The 19,634-nt window shown below is 39.9% G+C and overlaps 1 protein-coding gene and 1 long non-coding RNA gene across 2 annotated transcripts in view; one reads left to right on the top strand and one right to left on the bottom strand.

The window, feature by feature from the left end:
• TSNAX (translin associated factor X) overlaps positions 1 to 14,386 on the bottom strand; it is a 32,276-nt gene extending 17,890 nt beyond the window's left edge. Inside the window, exons 1-4 of the mRNA XM_003993916.6 lie at positions 14,208 to 14,386; positions 13,655 to 13,759; positions 10,219 to 10,333; positions 6,613 to 6,743 (exon numbers count right to left, since the gene is read on the bottom strand). Of these exons, the coding sequence (XP_003993965.1) occupies positions 6,613 to 6,743; positions 10,219 to 10,333; positions 13,655 to 13,759; positions 14,208 to 14,223 (367 nt within the window). The 5' untranslated portion in view covers positions 14,224 to 14,386. The remainder of the gene's footprint in view (positions 1 to 6,612; positions 6,744 to 10,218; positions 10,334 to 13,654; positions 13,760 to 14,207) is intronic.
• Positions 14,387 to 14,431: 45 nt separating this feature from the next.
• LOC123380755 lies at positions 14,432 to 15,831 on the top strand. The gene is made up of 2 exons (XR_006586909.1): positions 14,432 to 14,540; positions 14,631 to 15,831. It is a non-coding gene; the product is annotated as an uncharacterized LOC123380755 (long non-coding RNA).
• The last annotated feature ends 3,803 nt before the right edge of the window (positions 15,832 to 19,634 follow it).

The following is a 19,634-nucleotide window of genomic DNA, read 5'->3' on the forward strand; positions in this document are numbered from 1 at the left end:
CTCCCTCTCTGCCCCTCCCCCGCTCTCACTCTGTCTCTGTCTCTGTCTCTCTCTCAAAAATAAACATAAAAAAATTAAAGTCAACAGGTAAATTAAATCCATATGGTAAGAAACCAACCATATCTTATAGTAACTTATCTTGGGCAAGTTGCTTAAACACTGTGAGACTCCCCACTTACTTAGCAGTAAATATAATATCTGTAATTTAGGAATATTGCAAAGGTCACAACATAATATCTCTAACTTAGGAATACTGCAAAGGTCACAAAGAACAATGGCTTAAAAAAAATCTCTGACACAAAACATCCACTTAACACATCATTCACATTCCTGAATAAGAGAATTAAAATATTAGTTAGGGTCTGAACTTAGTTATGTGCACCAAAATGTCTCAAAATTAAATAATTTCATTATTATCAGAGTGGTATAAACAATTTTTTTCTTTGAGATGGGGAACATTTTCCCCCAACTGTTAATTCCTCCACAGGAGAAAAACACAAAACAAAAACATGACAGAGCCCAACATTTTTTTAAGTGACTTATTTCAAGCAACTAATTATTTGTTCATTTGTTTAACCATCCCTTGGGACAATCTGTAATCTACTCCGATAAGAAATGTGTAGAAAACAGACCTAAGTTTTTGTTGTTGTTCAATTATTAGGAGGATACTCGACATTTGAGCTCACACAAGTATCCCTTAGGGAAATGCTCTGCGTGCCATTAGCACTATTCTTAATGAGGAAAAGCACAGAACTCCTTTAGTTCAATGCCAGAATTGTTTTATCTTCGAGTCAAAAGAAGAACTATTTGGAGTAACACCAAAACAAGCACTTAACAATTACAAGCAGCAAGCTATTCAGAAGCATCATATTGTTAATGCTTCTCTAGTTGTAAATAACCTTATGGTATCAAATAAAATATCTGTCAGCAAAAATTTAAGTCCCAGATACCTCTTTATTGAACTGCTTTATTCCTTAACTTTAAAAGAAAAAAAAAAAAAAACTTTTGTTTCCACTTAAAGAACCTCATTTTAAGGACTTACTACAGAAAAGTGAGATGTAGGGAACCCTTAAAATTTTAATCCATACGTAGCTAATCTTCCAAAAAAATGACAAAGGGGCCCCTGGGTCGGTTGGGTGTCTGACTTCAGCTCAGGTCATGATCTCACAGTTTTTGAGTTCAAGCCCCGCACAGGGTTCTCTGCCATCAGCCCCAAGCTGGTTTCAGATCCTGTTTCCCCCTCACTCTGCACTTCCACCGCTCGCCCTCTCTCTCAAAAAAAAAAAAAAAAAAAAAAGAACATTAAAAAAATTTTTAAAATAAACTGACAAAGAAGAGACAGGGACCTAAAATGAAATATGGTGCTTAAAATAATCGTCGATGATACACTGAAGTGGGAAAATCTAAAGATCGCTCCCATTTTATTAATGCCCTACCTAAGCTCTTTCCAAGAGTGCAGTGTTTCCTTCCTAAGAAACACGACTGATACTCCTCTGGCCTTTTTTTCTGCATTTCTCTGTTTTGTTCCATGAGCCAAGTGCAACTTTCTAGTTTCTTTTCATATCACTATCCATATGGTCCTCGCTCTGGTTTAAAGTCTTTCCTTACACTTTACTCAGTGATGAATGAAGAACATACCAAACACATCACTGGGCCAAATCAAGCAGATCTACAATGTCCTGCCAGAACTTTAAGTTGCCTGGGTTCGTAGGGCTTAACCTTGAACTAACTTGAAATTCAGATCTAAATACAACATCACATGACAACGCACCAACACTGTGAGGAAAATATGCAAGTTTTTACCGAAGTGTAAAAGTTTTAAGCACGGATTGAAGTCAAGTGAAGACAACTGTAGTCAGCTTTTAGTATATGTATTATGTTGCCATGAATTTTTATGAGATAGGCTTACTGCACGATGTGACAGAAAAATGATCAAGCTTATGGAAGTTATTCCAACTCTTGCCTCTAGTTACCCAAGTTAATCGAATGTTTAGAAGGTGTAGAATGGGATTTGGTTACTCTGATGCAGGAAGACATTAGACCATACTGCTTCTCCAGATCAAGGACTTTCTAGAAACTGAGAGAGATCCAACTTGCTCCCCAGTACCAACTTCACCACCTACTACAGTCCTTGAGATTATACACGCGTGCCTATTTACACATAGCAGGACCACCATGACTGAAATCTGCCTGCCATGGATCCCTCTAGTGTGGTCAAAGCTACTACTCCAGCTCTAGGGGAGGGAACAAGAGCACTAAGTCACTGGCACTCCTCACGGCAGTATACTACTCACGTATCAACAAATGATAAATACCACTCCTCCTGATCTCTAGCCATGAAAAGACCTACAACATGTCTGTGGCCTGGAAATGCCACTTTGGGATTCCAGTCAACCCTGAGAACTGACAAAGGTCAACGTGCTGGATGTTTAAGCTTACCTCCTCCCCAATCCACTTCCACTGGAAGAGGCAGATAAAAATTTCAGGAGATCAAAGAGAACAAGGCAAACGTTGCCGCAAACGTTATCTGCCCAGCCTAACAACTAGAAATGTCAGGGTGCCCAAAAGAAACCTCACCAAAGGGATTCTGACAAAGGACGTCATTAATATGAATGGTATGGCTGTTTTCACTAAACATGGCACATATTTTCACCACAAGACTGCCACGAAGGGTTTTTTTTAAAGTTTTATTTATTTAAGTAACCTCTACACCCAAAGTGGGGCTCGAACTCACAACCCTGACATCAAGAGTCACACACCCTTGACTAAGACAGCCAGGTGCCCCGGCCGTGAAGAGATTATTGATGTGATTTCCCAATACAAAGATCAGCTCTGGAAAAAGAACTAAGAAAATGTCAACAGTGACTTTGTAAAAAAAAAAAAAAAAAAAAAAAAGATACTTATAATTTATATATAAGCTGCATAAATCTTAAACATAAATCTCAAATGTTTAACCTAATGGATTTTTACATACGTGTACAACTATGTAACACCATCCAGCTAGAAACAAAACATTTCTATCACTCTAGAAGGTTCCCTCATGCCTCCAGTCAGAAACGCCTGCCCCTAACCTCTACCCCTAGATAACCACTATCCTGCCTTCTAACTCCCTAGATTAATGTTGCCTTTTTGAACTTTACATAAGTGGAATTATACAGTACAGATACGCCTTTGTGTTTGCTTATTTTGCCCAACAGAATGTATGTGACATTCATACTTGCTGGGATGCATGTTTCTCATTTTTTATTGCTATGTAGTATTACACTGTACAAATATACCATCATGTACTTATCAACTCTCCTGTCTGGGTCATTTTTCAGTTTTAGAATATTATGACTACAGCTGTTACAAGCTTTCTTGCCTTTGTCTTTTGGTGACATAAACCTCACTTTTATTAAGGGTACATATCCAAAAGGAATCATACAGTAGGAGCATGTTTTTAGCTAGATACTGCCAAAGTTTTTTAAAGTATATTGTCAGTCTTAGTGCATCTGGGTGGTTCAGTCAGTTGAACACCTGACTCTTGATTTCAGCCTAGGTCATGATCCCAGGGTGATGGGATCAAGCCTGCTTGGGATATTCTTTCTCTCTCTCTCCCCCCCCCCTTTGCCTCTCTCCCCCACTCATGCTCTCTCTCTCTAATAATAATAATAAAGTGGTATCATCAGGGGCGCCCAGGGGGCTCAGTCAGTTAAGCATCTGACTCTTGACTTTGGCTCAGGTCATGATCTCACAATTCTTAAGTTTGAGCCCTACATCTGGCTTTGCACTGACAGTGCAGAGTCTGCTTGGGATTCTATCTCCTGTTCTCTCTGCCCCTCCCCGCCTGCTATTTCTTTCAAACTAAATAAAAATAAACTTAAAAAAAAAAGTGGCATCATCAGTCTTTATAATTAATCATGCCGGTGAGTGAATAGTATCTCATTTGACTTTACTGTGCATCACTCTAGGCAATAATGCTCAGCACCTTTTCATAGGCTTCTTAGCCATATGAATATTCACTTTTATAAGACCCCTGTTCAAGTTTTTTGTCCATTTTTTTAAAATGGAATCTCTACACCTAACATGGGACTCAAACTCATGACCCAGAGATTAAGAATCACAAGCTCTACCAACTAGCCAGCCAGGAGTCCCTGTCCATTTTTAAAATTGCTTGTCTTTTCGTTGATTTGTAGGAATTCTGTGTATGTGTCTTTTACCCAACACATAAATGTAAATGTCTTCTCTCAGACTTCAGCTTGCCTTTTCAACTTAAGAAAAGGAGGTCTGATAAATGATGTCTTAATTTTGATGAAATTCAATTGATCCATTTTTCCATCAGCAGTTAATGCTTGTGTCATTTTTTAAAATTTATTTTGAGAGAGAGAGAGAGAGAGAGACCATGAGCATGAGCATGGGAGGGGCAGAGACAGAGAAGGAGGGAGAGAATCCCAAGGAGGCTCTGCACGGTCAGTGTAGAGCCCGACACAGGGCTTGACACGGGCTCGACGTGGCTCGATCCACAAACTGTGAGACCATGACCTGAGCCAAGACCAAGACCAGATACTCAATGGGCTAAGCCACCATGGTGCCCCAATTTTTTTTTTAAGTTTATTTATTTATTTTGAGAAAGAGAGAGAGCATGCGTGCACCCATGGGCAAGTGAGGGAGGGGCAGAAAGAGAGACAGAGAGAGCCCCAAGCAGGCTCTGCACTGTCAGCACAGAGCCCGGTACAGGGCTCAAACTCACGAACTGTGAGATCATAACCTGAGCCAAAACCAAGAGTAGGATGCTTAACCAGTGACTGAGCCACCCAGGCACTGCAATGATTGTGTCATTTTTAAAACATCTTTTCTGCTACAAGATCATGAAGATATTATCACTTTTTCTTCACGAGGATTGTCTCAGCTTTTGCTTCACCCATCTTACCGATACTCTGATCTTCTCTCCGAGCCGTGCCGAATCTGTCATGGTCAAGGTCGTGCCACATGACAGTACAGACTGAGTTCATTAAACCTTTTCCATTATATGCACTATTATTACTTAAAAAAACAAATCCCTGGTAGTAAATAACAATGACAGAAATGTACTATAATGAGTCTTCATTAACTGTTTGAGTTATCACTTCAGTTTCTAGTAATACACCCCAGCTTTAACTGAGGTGAGCAGGTACTTTCTTTCACTAATATCAAAAGACATTTCAAGTGGTTGCCAGAGGCGGGAGATAGGCAAAATGGGTGAAGGGACTCAAAAGGTACAAACGTCTAAAGTCCTAGGGATGCAATGCACAGCATGCCAACTATAGCTAATAATATTGTATTGCCTACTTAAAATGTGCTAATAGATCCTGAAAGTTCATCATAAGGAAAAATAATTCTGTATGTACAGTGATGGATGTTAACTAAACTTATTTTGGTGGTCATTTCATAATATATACAATGTACACCTAAAACTAATATAATGTTATATGTCAGTTATACCTCAATAGAAAATACACACACACACACACACACACACACACACACACACAGGTGACCCTTGAACAACATGGGTTTCAACTGCAATAGTCCATACATACGTGGATTTCTCAATAAATTAGTACAGAACTATAAATGTATTTTCCTTGTGTTTTTCTTAATAACATTTTCTTTTCTCCTACTTTATTGTAAGATACAATAAATACACATAATATACAAAATGCATGTTAATAAACCGTTTACATTATTGGTACAGCTTCCAGTCAATGGTTGGCTATTGGTAGTTAAGTTTGGGGAGTGTCAAAAGTTTTATGTAGATTTCTGGCAGTGCAAGGGGTCAGCGCCCCTAATCCCAGCATTGTTCAAGGGTCAACTGTACATGTAATCATTGGGCAACAACAACAAAAGACATCTGAACATACTACAGATTGACATTTCTGAAAACAACTGAAATTATAAATGTTCACCCTAAAATTGGACATACACTGAGCAGATACCACATAAACTCATTTCTCATGATGAAATGCCTGGAGTTCAGTGGAATCTGCTATTTGATAGAAAGAACATATAATTTCACATACTTCTATAAATCAACCTTCGAATTTGTCTTTCTTAATTATACAGTACCTCTCCGGTCAGTGAACTCACATTAAAAAAAAGGTTGAAAAGAACCAAGCACTTCACTATTTATGCGATTCATCTGTATATATTTGAAGTGATTCGTGTTTATATAAAACCCAGTACTATCTTAAAATTCCACTATGGAGTCGCCCTGCGAGATGTTTGGGTCCATCTGGCTAGGTGATACATTCCCTGAAACTGAAACTTAGAGCCACCAGTAAGATATCCCCATAGTGGGAAATGCGACGTGCCTTGTATGAATACACCCTATGCCCTCAAGGCTAAAGTTCACTCTGTTAGGTCTTTTTTCAATTACTTTATTAAGAGCTATCGATGACTATTCTACTCAGAAAAATAAAGCCAATTTAATGTTTTTGGATTACCTTTACATTATTATGCAGAAGTCCCAATTTTTAAAAGCTAATAATATTTCACCAAGTGTCAATTAAAATTAACGCAACCCACACAGAAATCATGTAACACACTGGTTTAAAAAAAAAAAAAAAGTTACCATTGACGTGAACCTGGACTTACCTGTGGTAATGGCTCTATGAAATTGATGCATGTCTTCTCCTGAGAGTTCCTGGGCTACTTGCAAGATCTTTTGTCTAACACCATCCAATTTCACTTCTGATTCTGTCAAAATCTCTTCCATATCAGGAGCACTATAATCAATATACCAGCCAGATGCTTTGTTAGTGAAAAACTGAAATCATCTAAATATCAATAAACAGGGGCACCTGGATGGCACAGTCGGTTAAGCATCCAACTTCGGCTCAAGTCATGATCTTACAGCTTGTGAGTTCCAGGCCTGCGTCGGGCTCTGTGCCGACAGCTCGGAGCCCAGAGCCTGCTTCAGATTCTGTGTCTCCCTCTCTCTGCTCCTCCCTCCCTCTCTCCCTTTCTCTCTCAAAAATAAATAAACATTTAAAAAATTTATAAAAATAATAAGTATCAACAAACATAGGACTGAATTAATATTGTATCTGGATGCTTCTAACTCAAAACCATAATTTTATTTTATTTATTATATTTATTAAAAATACATAAAATCAGGGGCGCCTCGGTGCCTCAGTTAGTTAAGTGTCTGACTTCAGCTCAGGTCATGATCTCATGGTTCCTGGATTCGAGCCCCATGTTGGGCTCTGTGCTGACAGCTCAGAGCCTAGAGCCTGCTTTGGATTCTGTGTCTCCCCCTCTCTCTGCCCCTCCCCTGCTCATGCTCCATCTCTCTCTCAAAATTAAGTAAACATTAAAAAAAAAATATGTAAAATCAATTTAAGAAACAAAACAGATGAACATGTGGGAAGTGGGGGGAGGGGGAGAGAAGAGAGGGAAATAAACAAGAGACTTAATGATAGAGAACAAACTATGGGTTGATGGAAGGAGGTGGGTGGGAGATGGGACTAAATGGGTGGTGGGTACTAAGGAGGGCACTTGTGATGAGCACTGGCTGCTTATGTAAGTGATAAATCATTGAATTCTACTCCTGAAACCAATATTCCATTTGTTAACTAAAATTTAAATTTAAAAAAAGAAAAAAAAATAAAAAATCAAATCAAATCAAAATATGTAAAATAAAAAAAAAAGTAAAATCAGGGGTGTCTGTCTGGCTCAGTCAGTAGAGCATACGACTCTTGATCTCAGGGTCATGAGTTCAAGCCCCACATTAGGCACAGAACTTTAAAAAAAAGTGCATAAAATATGAAATCTGCTCACTGACAGTAGCTATCTTTGGTATTATGACTGACTTCTTTCATTCGGTATCTTTATTTTTCTACAATTTATTCTGACGATTACTATTTTCTAAGTTTACTATAATAAGAATTTATTATTTTTGGTAGAGAAATCCTTACAAGATGACTTTACAAAATAACATGGCTTTTTCTAAAATATTAAGATGCTCTGCCACAGTTCTGTTATTTCTTTAAACCGATGAATATTGATGTCAATTGTTTTTAAATTGCAATATGTATTGAAAAACTGTTCATAATTAATCAAAACAGTGTTGCTTCTTTCCACAAGCTCAAGTTCAAAAACAGTTTAATTTCCTTTCATAATATAAACTGAGAACTCATTAAAAAAAACAAGCAAAAATTTTAGTCAGGTTAAGATGAAGAAACGGTTAACAGTGCCTAATTCCAAGAAATCTATGTATGGCAAATTCACTTCCACTTAATAGAATAAAAACTAAACTATTAGAGAGTTATCTTAAAAGTTGCAAATGAGTGAATAGAACACTTCAGTAATATTTTTAATACTAAAAAATGGTAAATTATATTTGGATTTCCCTAAATGCTTTATAAGATACATAGTGCAAATCCTTCTAGGGGCATTTGTAATTTGTAACAATCTCTCCCTGGGCATTGGTGGGAAAGGCACTTTCTTTTTTTTTTATTTTTTTTAATGTCTTATTTTATTTTTGAGAGAAAGACAGAGCGCAAGCTGGGAAAGGGAGAGAGACAGGGAGACACAGAATCCAAAGCAGGCTCCAGGCTCTGAGCTGTCAGCATAGAGCCTGATGTCAGCACAGAGCCCGACACAGGGCCTGACAGCATGGATGCTACACTGACTGAGCCACCCAGGTGCCCCAGGGTGGGCACTTTCTAACCTCACGTAAAACAGAGAAGCAAAGTGGGGCGCGTGGGTGGCGCAGTCGGTTAAGCGTCCGACTTCAGCCAGGTCACGATCTTGCGGTCCGTGAGTTCGAGCCCCGCGTCAGGCTCTGGGCTGATGACTCGGAGCCTGGAGCCTGTTTCCGATTCTGTGTCTCACTCTCTCTCTGCCCCTCCCCCGTTCATGCTCTGTCTCTCTCTGTCCCAAAAATAAAAAAATAAAAAAATAAAAAATAAATAAATAAATAAATAAAACAGAGAAGCAAAGAAAGCTGATTAAATGAAAAAGGATGCAAACAAAGAAGCAAAGATGAAAGACGAAGATACTCAGCTGCATTCATAAGAAATTCCTGAATCTTTAAAATTTATTTTCCTCCTCTGCTTAGGCTAGTTTAAGCTGTTTTCTTTTACATACATACAACCAAGGAATCTAGGATATATACAGAGCCTACGTAGAAAAATAAAATAACAAAATCCTACAGAAAGGAATTTCAAAGAAAAGATGTCTCAGAGCTGTAGGAAAAGGAACTTTCAAAAAATTAGTCAGTAGTATCATATGCTGCAAAAATGTAAACTAAGAGTATGTACTAGATTTAGCAATATGAGGGTAACAAGGGCAATCTCAATAGCTGTGAGGCAGAAAAGCAGATTGCAATGAGTTGGAAAACGAATGGGAACATAAATAAAGCAGATTTCCACATTTATCTAATATTGAAATTTTGCATATATCACCTAAGTAAAGCTTTAACGTAATAAGCTCTGGTAAATCACTAGAAATTTAATATTTTCACAAACAATACCTGTATCACTGAGTGCTCTTAACAACACAAAATTCCTAGTTGCTCTGAAAATAAGAACTTTCCCTTTTGGGGAGCCTGGGTGGCTTAGTCAGTTAAGTGTCCAACTTTGGGTCAGGTCATGATCTCATGGTTTGTGGGTTTGAGCCCCACATTGGGCTCTGTACTGACAGTGTAGAGCCTACTTAGGATTCTCTCTCAAACAAAAATAATATAAAAACAGGGAGGGGGACAAAACATAAGAGAATCTTAAATATGGAGAACAAACAAAGGGTTACTGGAGAGGTTGTTGGGGGGGGGGGATGGGCTAAACAGGTAAGGGGCATTAAGGAATCTACCCCTGAAATTCTTTTAGCATATTGTTGCACTATATGCTAACTAACTTGGATGTAAATTTAACAAAAAGAAAAAAGAAATACCTATTTCCTTAAAAATCAGAAAACCAAAAAAAAAAAAAAAAAAGATTCTCTCTCTCTGCTCCTCCCCCACTCACACTGACTCTCAAAACTAATACTTAAAAAAAAACTTTCCTCCCTATTCTGATTAAAATATTTATTCTTAAAATCTTCTTGCTGCTAACATCCTCCAATCCCAGTATTCATAGAATAAATCACAGAATCTTCTAACAGCTAGGTACTGTCCACTGAAGTATAAAGCATTACAAAGTATGTATATAACACATATCAAAGTGTATGCCACTGGAACAAATTTTAGAGATATTTACTCACCTTGTAATTCTATGGAGGAGAAAAATTGTCCTTTTACTTTCCACAGTTATATCCCGACTAAGTTTCACAAGTCTCTCGTATTTGTCATGTCTTGCATCAAGTTCCTGCTGAAATGCTAAGAACACATTATTACAACCATAAGCATGCATATTCTATACTTTGAGCCTATCAAACATTGTTGATAGGAACAATAGAGCAACTATTATTGTTATTAGGCACAACAGAGCAACTATTATTTACTCTATTTAACTCTTATCTACTCTTAAACTATTTACTCTTATTTAACTATTATTTACTCTACATATAAGATATAAAATATAAAAATAAAGAGCAAATCATCTCATTTACTTTTAAAGTATTTGGAAATTACAGACTGTGTTCTTTGAACACAGGTATGCTTTAACTGGGTTTTGCCACTCACAGCCTCACAATAAGATGTATATACTGTAAAAAAATACCCCATCTAGTAAACATGAGATTGTTATCACAGAACTATCACACAGGACTTTAAAAAATTCCTTCCAACTACCTAAGTTACATAACATTTTTAATTACCTTGTTTTAATCATATGCAATATTATCTCCCCCTCAAAAAAATTGATTTCATTAAAAAATTAAAGTTTATAACTTTTAATGACTTCAACTTTCTGAATTTCCAAGCCCTAGTCACTAAAATACCCATAAACCACTTAACTCTTAATTAATAACCGCTTTATTTCAGAAGCATTGTTACCAAAGACCCAGCAAACTGCCTGCCCCATAGGGAGCACCCAGATGTATTTTGCATGAATTAAAAAAACCCAAAACTTGAATAAACTATTAACCAAATAACAGGCTGACAAGAACCAAAGACATCTGCCCTTTTATTATTGAGATAATAATTAAGTTCGGATTTTGTCTACTATTTCAAGACAATCAAAAGTTTTTACTTATTATGAACATTAATGACTACTGTGAATCAAATACCATGAATACAAAGTTATATAAGACAAACCCTATCCTCGAGCTTAGTCCAGTATAAGACAAAACTGTAAATAAGTAAATAAAATACACAATAAATCTATGTAAAGGTTTGGGAAAGCAGGGTCCACATTCTTCTTGTTCACTCCTAACACATACTAGAACATGATAGATGATCCGTATTTCATGACTGAATGGATGAATGGATAATTAACAAATGCAGTATCAGTCAATAAATTTGCTTGAGAGAAAAATCACAAAGGCTTCAAAGGAAGAAGCTACTTGAGCGGGGTCTTGAGGAAAAAACCACAGTTCACCAGATGGACAATGGGGGTACCAAATGAGAAGCAACCCCGAGCTTAAAGAATTACATGTGAAAAGGCATAGAAACATACAAAGCAACATGTGCTTGGAAACAAGCAGCTCTGTCTCAGATGTGCCACAGAGTATCAGGCTGGGGAATAGGTGGCCCATTGCAGGTTTTCCACTGTGTATACAGTCCTATCAATACACTCTCTAATCAATCACAAGTGGTCTTATACCTCTGAAGATCACTGTAAGTGCTGTGGTGGTTTTAAAACATGCCTGCACATTAAGGAGGGAACTTGTTGGGATGAGCATTGGGTGTTATATATAAGTGATCAATCACTGGGTTCTACTCCTGAAGCCAAGACAGTGTATTTTTTGAGAATAAAAATAATAATAATAGTAAGATGTGGTGTATGTATACATACACATACACACACACACACACACACACACACACACACACACACACACACTCTCAATGGAATACTACTCAGCGATGAAAAGTAGTGAAATCATGCCATGTGCAACAATGTGGATGGAATTGGAGGGCATTATGATAAGTGAAATCAGTCACAGAAAGACATATCATATGATTTCACTCATATGCAGAACTTGAGAAACTTAACAGATGAACATAGGGGAAGGAAAGGAAAAATAAGATAAAAAGAGAAAGGAAGGCAAACCGTAAGAGACTCTTAAATACAGAGAACAAACTGAGGGTTGACGGGGGGACAGTGGGTTAAATGGGTGATGGGCATTAATAACGAAGGGCACTTTTTGGGATGAGCACTGGGTGTCATATATAAGAGATGAATTATTGGGTTCTACTCCTAAACCTAAGACTATACTGTACATTAACTAACTTGAGAACAAATGAATGAATAAAATAAAATATGCCCACAAATTATTCCACCTTCAGTAGGTGGAAACTAATTCCCTTCCCCTTAAATATGAAGTTTTTAAGCTGCTTCATTTCTAAGAGAGGGTAGCAAAAGTGACTATGTATCATGTCTGAGATCAGGGCATAAGGCCACTATGGCTTCCTCCTTGCTCTGGCTGGGGGAAGCTAGATGCCGTAACATCAGGACCCTCAAGTAGTCCCATGGAGGAGACCATGTGAGGAAGTGAGAGCTGGCTGTTGGCAGAAGGCCTAACTTGCCAACTGCTGTGGATCCTGCAGCCCCAATCTAGCCTTCAGATGACTCCAAGTTGGAAAGGACAGCTCAAGCCCTCTCAGGTTCCTGAACCACAAAAACTGTAAGGGATAGGAGGGTGGCTGGAGGATACAGGGAAGGAGAATTTTGTTTCAGGGTTTGTTTTGAAATAAAGAGCAACTTGACCCAGTTAAAAGGACAACTGTGAAAAAGTACATACATACACATAAACATTATGTATACGAATAGCATATACATAACACGTATATATATGATTTACTAACAGAGTTCCCACTCTGTGCAAACTGTTAAGAGTCAAAACAAAAGTGTGGTCCCTGTCTTCAAAAGTCTGGCTGAGAAAACAAAACCATCACATGCTTAAAAGTTATTAACTACAGGGGCGCAGTCGGTTAAGCGTCCGACTTCAGCCAGGTCACGATCTCGCGGTCCGGGAGTTCGAGCCCCACGTCAGGCTCTGGGCTGATGGCTCAGAGCCTGGAGCCTGTTTCTGATTCTGTGTCTCCCTCTCTCTCTGCCCCTCCCCCGTTCATGCTCTGTCTCTCTCTGTCCCAAAAATAAATAAACGTTGAAAAAAAAATTAAAAAAAAAAGTTATTAACTACATATATATATATACACACACACACATACATATACACATACATACACATATATATACATATTATATACACATCTGACGTTTATTTATATATCAAGTACACAATAATTTTTAGTTATATGGCATGTCTGATGTTAACTGTTTACCTGTAGACCTGTAATGAAAAAAAAAAAAAAAGTCAAGACTTCAGTAATCTCTACTTTAATGACAGACCTAGCCCCATAGCCAACCTCCAGGAAAAGTAAAAGATTCACACACCCACATCTTAAATTCTGATGGGCTGGTTTTTTGTTTTTTGGGGTTTTTTTTTTTGCGTGCACAACATGTCTAAATTATCCTTGTTACAACCTCTTTAGTTCTCTTCCCTTCGTCAACTTACATTACAGAGAACTTACATTTGAAGGCCAACATCACAGGTGAAGATGAATTAACATCCTTCCCTTCTCTTCTCTGGTTATGTGGGAAATTGTCATGCTTCCTTTTCCTGAACCCTCCTGATCCTTATGTAGAGAAGGAGAAAAAAGTTGGACAGGGCTCTTCCACCAACAAGACTTAGAACGTAACGTCAGCTAACCCCTTCCTTCCTCTTAAACCAGCGTCCACGGGGCTCTCGCCTTACAGGCTTTCCCAGCGGACTCGCAGAAAAGCAGCCTTGCTTTTTCTCCCCAAACCTTCAGCTCACCTCACTCAGGCTTCCACCAATGGCCTCCCTGATCTGGCACAAGGTGGAGCAATTACCGAACTAAGATTAAAAATAACAGGTCTTTAAGAAAAAGAGAGGTGTCAACAGGACCAATGTGGCCGGGAAATCACCGGGGCCGCCGCCTCCCCGAGCCTGCAAGGGGAGAGGGCATCCCTCAAGGGTGAAGAGAGGTGGAAAATCCGACAAAAAGGATGGAGATCCTCCCCCTTTGAATAAATAACGCCCAGTGCCGCCGAGGACGCCACCTTCTTTGCTGCTCATGTCGTCACGGCCTACGGCGAGATGAGCGGAGACTGAGGGCCTTGGAGCCAGACGAGTGCGCAAGGTGCCGGCCGGAGACCTGCCGAGGAGCCCTTTGCAGCCGGCCGACGTCTACGCACTGGCCGGAAGCGCGCGGCTGCAACCACTCACGCCTCTCCCTCCGCCCTCGCACACTTCCGGCCTGCACGACGGCCCCCTCCCCCCCGCCCCTGGCTCCGCCCCGCGCACGGCCCGGGGACCTCGCGCCCGCGCGCTGTCGTTGTGCCTGCCCTCTGCTGTGCCTGAAGACAGAACGCCTTCACACACTTCACTGCATGGTCTGTTAATAAAACAGACGACGGAAGCGAGGCGTGTGTGAAAGTGGAAAGAGGCGGAATATGTACGTGATTTTTTTTTTTTTCCTCCAGGCTGCCTTGGAACACCCCCGCGTTTCCTCCGTGTGGACCCAGCCTTCCGCGCGATGAGTAGTGGGGAATGTAGTTCGCCCGCAGCTGCTGGCCCTGCGGCTGTCCCGACCAGGTTACGAGGAAGAGCGAGCCCTCGATCACCAATGAGAAGGTCTTTTCAGCCTCGAGGCCGAACCTTGGGGAGTTGGGAGTTTACACTTTCCATTCCTGGGCGTGACACCTGGAGGTCAAATGATGGAGATATGAAAATCAGTAAGCGTTCTGACGAGGGCAAAACCCGCCTTCTGCGCTCCTCCCCCTTGCTCCCCGCCTGTCTCCCCGTTTCTGCCCCCTTCTCCGCCCGGTCTCGCTTTACTCCTTTTTCCTTGTGTCTCTATAGCTAGACGGCCTGCTGGCTCCGCCACTGAGTGACTGTGCGACCCTGAGGGTAATTAACCTCTGTTCCTCAGCTTCTTTATCTGTAAAATAGGGATAGAATGGTACCTGCGTCCTAGGGTTATTTGAGGACGAAGTGAGTTCATGCTAAGGCTCTTAGAAGAGTATCTTTTCGCATAGTAAGTGCTCAATTAAATATTAGCTTTGATACCCTTCTCCCTACGTCGCCCTCCAAAAAGGGGGAGAGAGAGAGGTTGATAATAATAATAATAGGTGTGCACCACTAAGTTGTGAGCTTTTTATTTGGGACAGGTACTGCCATATCTTACTAGACTTACTACTACGAGGTACCACCACCCAGAACCCATAGCGCTTGTAAGTCTCTGTAAGTGTTTTTTTGAAGAATGAGGTTCGTGTCATCAAGATGGGTAACTGAGTGGCAATCCAGCATCTTCTAGATAAAACTCAGGGTAAGACTTGGTAAATTGGATGGCCTAGGTCTAGTGGGGAAAACACAAGTATATTTGGTGACGCTTGTGGGCACGTGTTGTACACACGGTCTTTCCTCCTTGTTAATTTAGGAGCAGAGAAACAGTAAATGAAACAATTTGGCTAGAACATGGCGGTATTTTCGAGCCGCAGGCCGGAGTGTGTCATAGGAAGGTTTTCTGCCCTGGGTAAGCTTTAGGGCCTCTCCCAACTCCGAAGCTAGAAAGTAACGACCATCCATCCATACCTTTCTGCATACCTACTGCTCTCTGAATACGTGAATTGATTAACCAAATTCCTTGTGGATTAAATAGGCTCTGAAGACTCTTGCTTTGTACATTTGGGACGAATAATTCTGAGTTTGTGGGAGGTCTGCCCCTGCTAACATCCACCAGTATCCTCCTTCCCTGATTAGAGATGACTTGACCATGGGGGCAGGGGGGTGGGGGGGGAACCCCTCTGATAGAAATATAATCATTTTAATATGTCTCCCTCTAGATCCAGAGAAGCCCATAATTTACAAACACTTTTAAAGTCCGTATTTATTATACCACAGTCTGAGAAAGGGTAGTTTTTCCTAATTCTGCTGGACTGGCCCCTCTGAAGACCTCAACTGTCCAAAAAACATACATCAGCCATATTCATTCTCTTTCTCCAGCCACCACTCCTGTTCAGCTGTTGACAGCTGTGTTACTCAAACTGCTTTTCACTGCTTCCCATAACGATCAGAACACAAAGTTTCATAACCCGTGATGACTTCTCAAAGTACTTCAGGGACTCTTTGCCAGCACTTATTTGCATAGGCATTGCTCCAGGTGTCCCATCTGTAGCTGCCCTTTGGGGAGGAAATACTTCTCAACCTTGGGTAACCTGCAGAAGGTAACTCCACCTTGTCTCCTTGCTCTGTTGCTTCAGATGCATGCACATAGTTTGGGTATTTGGCAAAACATATTTTTGTTTGCTTTTAAAGGAGAACTGCCACCCCAAGTTGGGAAGCAGAAGGTAAAACATTTTCAGCAAGAAATGTTGGTGTGGTTTTCGAAACGGTTTTCCTTCCCCCTCTTATCGTTGCATTCCGTTTGCCCACATTTGACTCCGAATAAAGCTCTAGGCCTTTGGAGCACACCTGTGTTTATAAATCCTCACATTTGTCACCTTTGTAAGGAAAAACATCTGCTATCAAAATTGGTTTGAGGTATTAAAAAAAAAATCACATAATCAACTAAGAGGAAAAATACAGGCTCTCAGGATATTTTCTATTTTAGCTTTTGCCTGATTATGTAGTTATTAAGTAAATTCCAGTGGAGGCGGGGGGGGGGATCATGGGAAATTGCCAGAAACTTCAGGGACCAGTTTTAAAGCAATAACCATAATATTTAAAAGATACCTATAGGGGCTGAAGGGGTATTGTGAAGTGTATACATACCAATTCACAGATTTATTTTTCAAGCAATGCTAGGACATGATAGGAGAAAAGGATTTTCCTTCTAGTTCTTTACTGGCGAGGGAAGCTGGTATTGGAGGGAATAAAAAGGGATGGGCAAAACCACAATGAGATACCACTTCACAACCACAGGATGGCTCTAATAAAAATAAATAAACACAAGTGTTAGTGGAGATACAAAGAAATTGGAACTCTCATCGTTGCTGGTAGGAATGTAAAATGGTGCAGCAGTTGTAAGAAGACTGATAGTCTCAAAAAGTTAAGCACAGAATTATCACATGACCTAATAATTCCACTGCCAAATGTATGCCTTGGACACGGATGTTCATAGCAGCACTATTCACAGCAATGAAAAGGTGGAAACCAGCCAATGGCCAGCAACAAACGGATAGATGAACAAAATATGGGACATCTTTGTAATAGAGTAATACTTAGCAACGAAAAAGAATGAAATACTATCCATGCTATAATATGAGTGAACCTTAAAAACATGCTAAGTGAAATAATCCCATTCCAAGAAGAGCACGTAGTATATATAGGATTGCATTTCTTTGAAATGTTTAAAATATGCAAATCTATACAAAGCAGATTGGGGTTGAGAGGCTTGGGAGACGGGGATAGGAGAAGGATCGCTAAAGTGTATGGGGTTTCTTTTTGAGGTGATAAAGATGTTCTAAAATTGTGACGATGGTTGCACATATCTATGGATATATTGAAAACTTGTATTTGTCACTTTAAATCAATGGAATTGTAGATAAATGAATTATATCAATAAAGCTATGAAAATTTATTTTTTGAAATAATGATAGGAAACATTCATTTCAAATCCTGTAACTATATCCTGGTAGATATATAGACATACTTCAGTGTTACTGAGGAAGAGCCTTAAACAGTACAGCTTCAATTTATTTTTAAAAATCTATAATTGGGGCGCCTGGTGGCTCAGTCGGTTGAGCGTCTGACTTCGGCTCAGGTCATGATCTTACAGCTCGTGAGTTCAAGCCCCGCGTCGGGCTGTGTGCTGACAGCTCAGAGCCTGGAGCCTGCTTCCGATTCTGTGTCTCCCTCTCTCTCTGCCCAACCCACTCGCATTCTGTCTCTGTCTCTCTCAAAAATAAATAAACATTAAAAAAAATTTTTTTAAATCTATAATGAAGAAGATGCAAAGTACTTTAACCTTACAGATTTGATAATGTTCAACCGACATTTCCATGCCTAATTTGTGCCTGGCAATGTGATTTGTGCCATAGAGGACACAACCATTTTCAACTCCTTCAACAAATCTTTGCATGAACAGAACCATGCACGGGTACTGTTCTAAGGATTGCTGATTCCGAGGCACATGAAGTTTATTTTCTAATGAGATGAGACAGATGAGGACACATTAAGCATATAGTATTAGAAAGTGATCGTTGCTATAAAGAAAAATAAAGTGAAGGCAAGAAAAAGAGATGAAAGACAGGGTTGCCAGCGGTGAGGGTGAGAGTTGCAATTGACAGAGGGTAGTTGGGAAGTACCTCACTGAGAAGGGGCCATGCCTTGCAAAGAGCTGGAGTATTTTTCCCTCCCTGTGTGCTAGTAATTCTTCCCTTTCTCTCCTATATTATTCTTCTTTCTCCTGTCCTCTACTGTGTCATTCCCATCACCATACAAACTTGCTGCCCTATCATCCATCTTAAAAGAGTCTGCTGACTCCACTTCTATCTCCAATTTACCCGCCATTTGTCTCCTCTTTGCAGTAAAACCTCTACAATACCTCTATTCCCATTCTTCCTGGGTCTGTCCGTAATCAGGCTGTCACTGCTCAGAAATTGCTGTTGCCAATATCACTAATGACTTCCACATTGATAAATCTGGTTAGCCAGTTTAATTAGCCAGTTCTCAGTCCTTTGTCGTTCCTTCTCATCTCCCCAAACCGAACAATCAGTTGTTCAAAAGACTTCCTCTCTGATACACTTGTTTTCGTATTACTCTCATTCTGATGATTTTAAATGCCATCTATAACCTAATAACCCCACTTTATGTCCCTACTGCAGAAAATTCATATCCAGCTCAAACCCACATCCCAGTACCTTATTCACATATCTAAACATATCAATCCCCCAAAACTCAGCTCTTCAGCATTATTCCCTATTTCAGTTAATGTGAATCTCTTTTTCCAATCGACCAGACTAAAAAACTATAGTCATCCTTGACTCCTCTTTCTTTCACATTCTATATCATGTTTGCTATGGACTGAATTGCATTCCCCAAAATTGCTACGTGGAAGCCCTAACCCTCAATGTGACTATCTTTGGAGATAGGGCTTTTAAAAGGAGGTAATTAAGGTTAAATAAGGTCATGGGGTGGGGTCCTAATCTGATAGGACTGATGGCCTTACAACAAGACGGGGTGGGGGAGATCTCTCTCCGTGAGCATACACCAAGGAAAGGCCATTTGAGGACACAGCAAGAAGGTGGCCATCCGCAAGCCAGAAAGAGAGGTCTCACTAGAACCTGACCATCCTGGAACCCTGATCTCAGACTTCCAGCCTCCGAGTGTGAGAAAATAAACACTTGTTTATCCATTGTTTAAGCAGCCCAGTTGATGGTATTTCATTACAGCAGCCCAAGCAGACTAAGCCACTATTCCTTACCAAATCCTATTGGCTCTACCTTCAACATATATTCAGCTTACAACTCATCTCCTATTCTATT

Source organism: Felis catus, chromosome D2 (assembly GCF_018350175.1).
Source record: "Felis catus isolate Fca126 chromosome D2, F.catus_Fca126_mat1.0, whole genome shotgun sequence".
NCBI classification, from domain to species: Eukaryota; Metazoa; Chordata; class Mammalia; order Carnivora; family Felidae; genus Felis; species Felis catus.